This window comes from Hyaena hyaena, unplaced genomic scaffold, assembly GCF_003009895.1.
Source record: "Hyaena hyaena isolate Hyena2069 unplaced genomic scaffold, ASM300989v1 scaffold_135, whole genome shotgun sequence".
In the NCBI taxonomy this organism is placed as follows: domain Eukaryota; kingdom Metazoa; phylum Chordata; class Mammalia; order Carnivora; family Hyaenidae; genus Hyaena; species Hyaena hyaena.
In genome coordinates this window covers 463,099-473,543 of record NW_024080767.1, presented here as the reverse complement: position 1 = coordinate 473,543, position 10,445 = coordinate 463,099, and the positions used below count along the sequence as shown (strand labels likewise).

General features: G+C 40.9%; 1 protein-coding gene across 1 annotated transcript; it reads left to right on the top strand.

Moving 5' to 3' along the window:
- Window positions 1-4,417: 4,417 nt before the first annotated feature.
- CHCHD2 (coiled-coil-helix-coiled-coil-helix domain containing 2) lies at window positions 4,418-9,026 on the top strand. The gene is made up of 4 exons (XM_039238048.1): window positions 4,418-4,559; window positions 6,873-7,122; window positions 7,913-8,072; window positions 8,719-9,026. Exons 1-4 carry the CDS (start codon window positions 4,510-4,512, stop codon window positions 8,727-8,729), a joined length of 471 nt encoding a protein of 156 aa, XP_039093979.1. The 5' UTR covers window positions 4,418-4,509; the 3' UTR covers window positions 8,730-9,026.
- The last annotated feature ends 1,419 nt before the right edge of the window (window positions 9,027-10,445 follow it).

The following is a 10,445-nucleotide window of genomic DNA, read 5'->3' as shown; positions in this document are numbered from 1 at the left end:
CTCTTTTGGTTGTTTTTGTTGTTTTCAGTTGCTACGGTAACTCGTTTCCAATCCACAAATATTTGAGTTCATCTTAATGAGAAAATACAATGAATAGGGGGAGGATAAAGATAGGAATGTGTACAAGATTTCAACCCACGTGTCACAGGTGTAGTGTGCAGGTTTAATATTTGTCTGCCAGAATAGGACTATTTGAAGTTGTAAGTGTGTTTACCAGCACTTGGTAGATTCTCTGCACTGTTGATCCCACAAAAATCCTTTGAGGTGGATGCGCTGTCTCCCATTTTGTAGAGGGGATTCTGAGGCAAAGGAGTTCAAATCACTTTTCAGAGGTCATACATACAGCTAGTTACAAAGAAGACCGGGTAAAGCAGATACTCAAAAGCCTTCATTTCAGGATTTTCTTAAATTGTGTACCACAACTTCCAAAAACACACTCTAGATGTTGACACAGATTTTGTGTCCTCCGTCCTTCATATTCGATTCTGCTTCTTCATTTCAGTCTGTGCTGTCCTACTTACCATGCCCTTTTCCCCTTTATAATTTTAATCTTTCTAAAACAAATTCCACCTGTACTTACTTTAAGTGCCACCTTCTCCCTGAATCTTTCATCCACAGTGAATAGCCATTCCTTTGAAATCCTTAGAACTTCATAACCACTTAACCTCCTAACCACTTGTTTATACAGTATTTTGTATTTTTAGATCAACAGTTAAAAATTCCCTAATTGGTTCATCCTTTTTTTTGTCTGGCATGTGCAAGGCACTGTAATCATACGTCTTTGTTACCCAAAGGAAACAACTACATTTAGACTGTAAGGACATTAATGTCTTAAAACATCTCAGTTCCTACATAATTCCTGCTGTAAAGTACAGCATACCCAGACACAAGCCATGTTAAAGCAACACTCTATAAGATGTTCTAACTAGATTTTGCTCACCTTAGATACTAGAACCTTTACAGTGTAAATATAGTAACTGCAGAAATTATGTATTAGTTACCTATTGCTGTGTGATTACTAAAAAACTTAGTGACTTAAAGCAACATAATTATCTCAGTTTCTGGGGATGCAGAAGGGGCTAACAAGATGGTTTTAGCTTAGGGTCCTGAAGCTGGAGAGGAATTAGGCTCCACTTTTTGAATGGAGTGTCTAAGAATCTGTGGACCTATTTTAAACCACCATGATATGTTTAATTAGTATAAAGATGCTCATTTTAGACAAATTAGAAAATATGAACAAGCAAAAAAAAAAACACACACACACACACACGAAGAAATCACTACCCACTGGATAACATGACTACTTTAGTGTACGTAATTCCAGCCTTAGGGACGCCTAGGCGGCTCAGTCGGTTAAGCGTCCGACTTCGGCTCAGGTCATGATCTCACAGCTTGTGGGTTTAAGCCCCGCATCAGGCTCTGTGCTGACAGCTAGCTCAGAGCCTGGAGCCTGTTTCAGATTCTGTGTCTCCCTCTCTCTCTGACCCTCCCCTGCTCACACTCTCTCTCTCTCTCAGAAATAAATAAAAAAACATTAAAATTTTTTAATATATATATGAACTTTCTCAGAACATAAACATATTATGTATACTACTTTGTAATTGTTCTTTCACTTAATATACTGTGAAGATACTTTTCATGTTAAATACTCTTTCATAATACCTTAAATGGCTGCATAGCATTTCCTGTGTATGGATCATAACTTTATTTCTATACTGCAGGATACTTATTAGTTTTCCCTATTATGGAATTTGTTAAATGAGCAAATTTATAGCTAATTTCTTTCCTGTATAGCTGATTTCTTATCTTTATAGCTAATTTCCACATTCATGAGTGTTTCCTGAATCCTAGATATGGATGGAATTTCTGGAACAGGTTTGCACAATTTTAAAACTTCTGATATCTGGGAATGCCTGGGTGGCTCAGTCGGTTAAGCGTCCACTTTGGTTCAGGTCATGATCTCGCGGTTTGTGGGTTCTAGCCCTGCATCAGGCTCTGTGGTGACAGCTCAGAGCCTGGAGCCTTGTTCAGATTCTGTGTCTCCCTCTCTCTCTGACCCTCTCCTGCTCATGCTGTATCTCTCTCTCTGGTATTTACAGCCTAATTTGAGTAAAATTTTTATTGTAGTCAACAGGAGTCCATTCATCTAAATGTCAGTATCAAATATCTGTAACAAGCCTGCAAGAATTCTTTGTTCAAATTTTGATCACCGGATGTGAATTTGTTGAGAATGATTGAAATCACTATGGAATGAGAAGTTGTTACATACATTTTACCAAAGCGGGAACTTCAGCATGTTTATCCTGGCCAACTACAAATGATATATAGCAGGAATCTGAAATTTTTTTCAATTCCTGTTTTCATTAATTTTTTACATGTTCTTAATCTGATTTTGAGTAGAGGTAATACATTAACTTTCAGAATCCAATGATAGAACATATTTTCAGTGAAAGTCCCACCCTTGTGCTACAGCCACTTAGTCCTACTGCCTGAAGGCAACTAGTGTTAACAGCTGCAGACAGTTTGTGCATATTAATAGTCTTTGCTCTCCATGTTACATAGATAGCACAATACACTTGCTTTTTTTTTTCTTTTGACAGTTTCTTTTGGTATCTTCCATACCAACAATATAGAGCTTTTTTTTTTAATAGCTGCATATTGTGTGATTTGCCTTTTTAAAAAATCAGTATGATACTGACAAGAATTTAGGTTGTTTCCAATCTTTTACTATTACAAAAATAATCTTGTACAAATATCTAATAGTCTCTCCTCAATGTAGGAATTAATGACTTAGCCAGGTATGATTAAAATTGTCTCTCTTCTGGATACCTGTCTTAATTGTCCAAAGTTATGCTCATTCTAAGCTCTTCTTCTGCTAGGATGTCCTTTATTTACTTATTTTTTTAATGTTTTATTTATTTCTTAGAAAGAGAGACAGGGTGAGCAGGAAAGGGTCAGAGAGAGAGGGAGACACAGAATCCGAAGCAGGATCCAGGCTCTGAGCTGTCAGCACAGAGCCCAACGTGGGGCTCGAACCCAGGAACCATGAGATTATGACCTGAGCCAAAGTCGGATGCTTAACTGACTGAGGCACCCAGGCGCCCCTAGGATGTCCTTTATAGGGCTCTTTTACTCTGTCTCTGCTTATTATTTATCCAAAGGCAATACAATGTCATATAATTTGTAAACCTTTTTTATAGTTGTATGAAATTAAAATTTTTCATGAAAGGTTACTACATTATTTACCCTTCGGTTCCACAAACATTCTGCTGTTACTGGAAACAATGTGCTTTTATTGGAAAAACCCTACTAACTTCAGGTGGAAGGGGAAATTTTCTGTTTGAAGTCCTAGCAGAAATGGAGGGTCCACTTCTGCTTTTTCTACTCCATAAATTCCACCCCATCCCAAGGACCTTCCCATGAAGCCATCCATAAATACCGCTCACCAACTTGTCCACTACTGCAGAGGTCCCAAAAAGTTACTGTTGTAATTATGTCTCACTAACAGTCACTAAAACACACAACCGTGGGGCCTTCACAATTGCTGTTCCCTCTGCCTGGAATGCCATTACCCTTGATAAACATTTGGTTTGTTTCCCTGCTTCCTCAAGCAATCTATTCAAATACTGCCTCTTCCAAGAGTCCTGCCCGGTCCAACATCTAACTCCCCAACTCACTCACCATGCTTTGGCTTCATATCACCACTACCTGATTCAGTTGGCCGTCTCCCCTCAAATTTTAAATTCCACGAAGTCTTTTTTATTTGGTGCTGTACCTATCTCCAGAACGTAGCTAGCACTTGGAAATCATTCAGAACATTTGTAATTAATAGTGAATGAATACTATCCCAAATATGGGCACAAATTTTATGAGGTACATGAAGAGGGTCTGAAACTATACAGTAATACACAACTGTAAGGCATTATTACGATCTGACCTTTTGTTGCTGAATGCACAGGTAACTATAAACAGAATAAACTCAGCTCTGTCGACGTTGCCTAAACGTTTCAGTTTCCTTCGTTCAGTTCATACGTGCCCACATTGTGCCTCAAAAAATACTCAAATAACTTAATACTGAGAAAAGTTAATTTGCCTAAGGTCCAGTTGCAGACGTGCCACATATCTGCCTCACTGTCAAGGTTGGATTTATCTACCATATATTTAAAAGAAGCAGAGATGGTCCTCCTACCCTACAAACTCAGACTAGCACCCGCTGGGGGTACACGTGCCGAGTTCCTTCAGGCACTTCCGGTCTCCTAAATGAACCTGAGGCGCAGCTCCTGACGTTAACCGCGGACGACGACGCGCCGCCATGACGTCCTGCTCTTCCAGTGACCTTCAGGGCACGCGCAGACGTCGGCGAGCGAGAAGCCTCTGCCTGGGTCCTGATTGGTCGCGCGCTGAGGCCACGCCCCCCCGCCCCTCCTTTTCCGCTCACCAGCTCGCAGAAGCGGCCGGGGTCCCCGCGGAGTCTCGCTCTTCTAGACGCCGAGCCGCCGTGCTGTAGCCATGCCGCGTGGAAGCCGGAGCCGCACCTCCCGCATGGCCCCTCCGGCCAGGTGAGACCGCCGCGGGGTTTGGGGCCTTGCCGGCGCCGTGACGCAGACGGACGCCGCGGTAGGCCTCGCCGCCGCCTGGCGGAGGCTGGTGGAGGCCGCGGCGGATGCGGCGGCCTTGGTGCGTCTCTACCCGCCGCAAGCTGGTGGTAAATGGGCTTTAGCTAGGTATCCCGTTAGTGGCAAACTTTCTAATTTCGAATGTCCGTGCGTTATTTAAGGTACTGTAGAGATCATTTGAAAATTTTAAGTTTACTTACTTAAAGTTAAGATTACTCCGATAATCTCTACACCCAACTTGGAACTCGAAGTCAGGATCCCGGAGGTCAAGAATCACCCGCTCTTCCGACTGAGTCAGCCAGGTGCCCCTAAAGTTCATTTTAAATTAAAATGGGGGCAAGGCCTCCATTTTGGATATTTGTAAGTGTAAACCGGCTGAAACTTCAAAAGTAGCAGAAAAAACAAAAACTAAAAACCAGTGTCGGAGAAAGGTAGTAAAATCAGGAAAATGATCTCATTTCAATAAACTAGATAATCTCTGAGCACCAGCAATGAGCGTTCCAGGGACTCAGCCCTGTCAGGGACGTAGTTACTAAAGACTCACATGTATATGATGTTTTTTAATTCATAAAATACCTTTAAAAAAAATTTTTTTAAGCTTATTTACCTTGAGAGAGAGAATCCCAAGTAGGCCCTGTGCTGTTAGGGCAGAGCCCGAGGTGGGGCTTAATCCCATCACTGAAATCATGACTGAGCCACCAAGGCTGTTCATGAAATACTTTTAAACTGTACTGCCCATCATACTTTAACACCAGTGACCTTAGGGATAGGTGTTATTACTGTTTTTACAGAAAGCAGGAAACTGGAGACTCAGAATAAGTGACTTGTCCAAGTTTATGCTACCAGTAAGTAGGAAAGCCAGGTCTGACCGGAGTTTTCCAATGACCAGTTTAGGACGTTTAGCCCAGTACCACATTGCTTCTCTGCAGTATGATGGATTGTGTTCAGACAGTATGCTAGGAGTGTAGGGAAGCATTTCACTTAATGGAAAGAAGCTTCTCCCCAAAGGACAGAAGACCACATTTTTGTAAAGTGATGCCAGATGCCACCTGATTGGAAGCAAAGTCATTAGCTTTGCTGACCTAGCCTTATTTAGGAGAAGAGCTCCCAAGGAAACTAAAAATGAGCAGAGGGATATAAAAATAATGTATGTGAAGATTTTTAAAGCAGTGCTGAGGATGTTAGTGAAAATGCTGAAAGCATCCAGATGTCCTACAGATGGGGTATAATTGAAATTAATTTTGATGTAACATTCCAGGCAAGTCAGTCCTATTTACTGGGCTTCACTTTTCTAATCTGAAATGAAGGAATTGGATTGTGTTATTTCCCCCATATGACTATTTGCATTTGTTTACTAAAATGATACCAACTCGGTAACAACCGCACTTGACTGTCCTAAAATTGCAGCACAGTTCCACATGTTCTCCCTCTCAATATTTTTACTTAACACTTTCAATACTACTACATGAAATATTTTATTTAATTGATCCCTCAATAGAGTGTCATGAAGGCAGAGGTTTTTATCTTTTAACGGGCAGATTGCCAGCACCTATAATGATACTTCACCCTCGTATCTGAATGGGTGAATTCTCTAAGGATCTTTTAAACTCTTAATATTTTATGATTTTTATGAGATATTGGAATAACTGTTCTATAAAGCTACTCCGGGCTATATGAATACATAGAAGTAGTTGCAAAAAGCAGGAAAGGATAGTTTATGCTTGGTGATTACAACCTTAGAAGGTTAAAGAGATAAAATAATGTAAATAGCTCTGGGAATTGTGTTCTGTAAAGTTTTCTGGTTTGCATAGAGTATTTGTATTTAATAATTAAAAGTGAAGATCCTGAAGTTTATTTTCACATACATTTGACTTTTGAACAGTGTTTGCGTTAGGAGCACTTACCTCCTTTGCAGTTAAATCTGTGAATAAATTTGGACTCCCCAGTAACTTGACTACTGTTAGCCTACTGCTGACTGGAAGCGTTTCCAATAATATAAACAGTCGATTAACATGTATTTTGTGGGCTATATACATTAGAATACTGTATTCATACAATAAAGTAAGCTAGAGAAAAAAGTTATTAAGAAATCATGCAGTACTATACTGTAGTTACCAGAAAAAATCCACATATAAGTGGACCCACAAGTTCAAACTTGTGTGGTTCAAGGGTTGAGGGTACAGTTTGTTGAAGTTGACAGTTTCCAAACCTGGTAGGAAGTGTGAACTTCATGTTTTCTGTTCTTTTCTTTCACAGCCGGGCACCTCAGATGAGAGCTGCGCCCAGACCCGCGCCAGCAGCTCAGCCGCCAGCAGCCGCTCCACCATCTGCTGTCGGCGCACCTGCCGCTGCGCCCCGGCAGCCAGGTCTGATGGCCCAAATGGCCACCACTGCAGCTGGCGTGGCTGTGGGCTCTGCTGTTGGGCACACCCTAGGTCATGCCATCACTGGGGGCTTCGGTGGAGGAAGTAGTGCAGAGCCTTCAAGGCCCGACATCACTTACCAGGTAAGGTTTTGTGCACTTTGTTTTCTGGTGGTATATTATAAGAAAAACTAACTATTTGTAAGTTCTTATATATAGGTACTGTCTGGAAGTTTAGAATCCACAGTGCTGTTCACAGAAAATGGGTTACCAAAAGCCACATTTGGCCGCTGAGTTAGTGCGTTAGGCCAGCAGCGTCACGTACTAGACAAATTATATTTGTTCCCAAGGAGTAGAATAGCAGTTCAACCTGATCCACTGTAAAACAGGCATTTTCTCCTTATTTTAAGTAATTTGTCTTGGTGATTCTTAACTAATTCAGTCTCCACCTTAGTTAAGTATTTAAAAGTCTCTTTAATTGCTCTATGCTATTCTCTGGTATCTTATCTGATATTTGCCACTGCCCCCTCTTTTTGAAGTATGTGAATTTTCTCCTCTGATAGGCTTGAATGTATACTCTGTTGTATTTCTGGTGTATTTGACACTCATCTGTCTATTTTTCTATAATAGTTCCACTTTGTCCTTCATGAAACTTCACTGAACCCCCACTGGTATTTAGATATGCACATAACCATTTCACTTTATTTGCAGGTTTGTTCTTGAATCTTTCTGATTATAACTGGAATTTTGTTAAAACCCATTTGCTTTCTGTCTTAAAATTTTTCACTTTCCGTTTTATCAGATGGAAACTTTAATTTGCATCTGGTTCTAGTTATGTTTCCCCAGTTGACCTCCAAGACATTAAATACTATTCTTTGTTCAGGTCTAAATCTAATTTCCTTTCTTAACGGTCCTGAATGTTATGCCTTTGCAGGAGCCTCAGGGAACCCAACCAGCATACCAGCAGCAGCAGCAGCAGTTTGGCCCATGCCACTATGAGATGAAACAGTTTCTGGAGTGTGCCCAGAATCAGGGTGACCTTAAGCTTTGTGAAGGTTTCAGCGAGGTGCTGAAACAGTGCAGATTTGCAAATGGTAGGTGATACGTCAGCCTGATTAAAAGTGCGTCTGCTCAGTTCGTGGCACGGTACTCCTAGACCCTAGAAAACTTTGGGAGTCTGTTTAATAAATTAATCTGACAAGTTAGAGGGGATTTTGTTTACATTATTCTAAAAATAATCTAACACTTCTAACAAATAACCGGTCCAGAGGTTTTGAGTCATAAGCTTTTACCAGTTAATGTTCTAAATCTCATTCTTCCTTAAGTGGGTATAGATTAATGTATCAGATCTTGTTCTGGTTATAGGATGTGAGTGATCTAGCCATAAAGCTATGAGTAGAAAATTCCATTCCATTTTCACCAAAGTCCAAGAATGGACATAAAGAATGGACTGATATGTTGTTGGCATTCCCCACACCTGATTTGAGAGAAAAGAGTTTATTAAATCCCTCGGTGGAACTCGGAGATTTGAGCTGTCTAGAATGTTGACAGTGAAGTTGTTTTTATGTAATTGTCTCCTATCAACCTAAGAATTAACCATCTATTAAAATGCTTATTTTCATTTTCAGGCATGAAACTGATAACCTTGGGCTTTCATCCCTCTTTTTATCATATGGAGGGTTTCTGCTTTGCTAAGAATATACAGCTGTTGCTCTTCTAACTTACCTTTTCTGTTTGCAGGATTAGCCTAATCAAGAAGTTCAAATTGAAGATACGGAAAATCGTCTCTCATGACCAAGTTAATTTAGCATAAATATAACTGATAGTGAAGATATAAAGTATAAAACCACCAGTTAAACCTCTCCTGTATCATTAAATACAGCTTTCTTCAGGATCGGTATGAAAACTGGTGTTCTTTCTGCATAGAAGTTCATTGTGAGATAGTTTTGAGTTTGGAGCTGGGCATATGTTCGTGTGCCTCGTCAAACCAGCTTTTGTGACATTATTGTTTGTGAATTAATTAGAATAAAGTGATTTTTCTCCCAAAATGTGGTGTCTTTTAAGTGTAAGATCATACATTAGGTACGATACATGCATGTTGAACATAGGCATTTTGCAAAAGAACACAATTGTCTCAACATGTCTTTACTTTGTAGTCTCAGTATTCAGTTAGCATCCACCTGGAGGATAGGACAGGGTTCCCTGAGGAGCTTTTGTAGAAAAGTTATGTAAGGAGTAGCTCACTAGCAACATAGTGCTCATTAAAAAGGTTCCGGGGATGGGGACTGAGTGCCTCAGTCGGTTAGGCATCTAACTCTTGCTTTCAGCTCAGGTTATGATCTCACAGTTCGTGGGGTCAAGCCCTGTGTCAGGCTCTGTGCTAACAGCATGGAGACTGCTTGGGAATCTCCCTCTCTCCCTCAAAATAAATAAGCTAAAAAAGGTTCCAGGTGGAAGGTCAATGTTTCTTAAACTGAGCAGTAACAGGTTAAAATACTAATCAAGTGAATGATAAAGAAAACATAGGAATAGACCCATTACAAGTGGATTCCTGTGGCCAGGTCAGCACCACACGTCCTTCCCCTGGTATATCCAATTAGTTGGTCAGAGATGGAAACCATTCTTTCAATACAGGCAGTTCCCCTGCAAATGTTTTTCTTCGGTAATGTACCATAGCTTCCCATTCCTGAAAGACTCCAGCTAGTTGCAACTGCCCACTCCATGTTGTCTTAAGGAGATGGGTTCAATTTGGGGTGCGTCATTTTTAAAAATGAACTGAGCTCCATTCCTCACAACTCAAAAATGCATTCACTCAGAGTTGGTCCTCAGTCTACATTGTGCTCTGCAGTTTTCCTACTTTGAAATGTACCTTTTCGAGACTGATTTTTCCCCCATTCTGTAAGTTTCAGAGACCTGTGTTACTGCAAGGTGAGTAAAGTGCTATTGAAATTAGTCTGTTGCTGCCTCCTGTCTTGAGTTCCTGAAAGTGGCCAAGACCACCTTGCCTGAATCACCACAGACCGTTCACTCCTGTCAAGTCCCCCAGCGAATTTCCTTCTGGATTCATCTGTGGGTTCCTTTGCTCATTTCCCCTGGAAGTTCAGGACTTGTGAGCTCATAGTGTTAACGCCCTTAATGTCTGAGGTCTGATGGTGTATAGTGAATAAAGGAAAATGAACCACTGACATTCATAAAATGCAAGAGTCTGGCTGGCTGGCCTCTCTGTTGTGGGAGCCAGGACTACAGAGACACAGAATAATTCACCAGATGCACTGGCCCTTTGCCTGAGGTCAGAAGGGATTTTGTTAAGCATTGAAAGTAAAGAGCACAAATCAACTCTACAGTTTAGCATCAGGACAACAAATGAAGGAGGCAGGAGCTTACTGACAGTCCAAGGAGGAGACTGAGGTGTGTTCATCACTGGAGCCAGATGCTGCATCTCAGTTAAGGCCTTAATGCGTAGACGC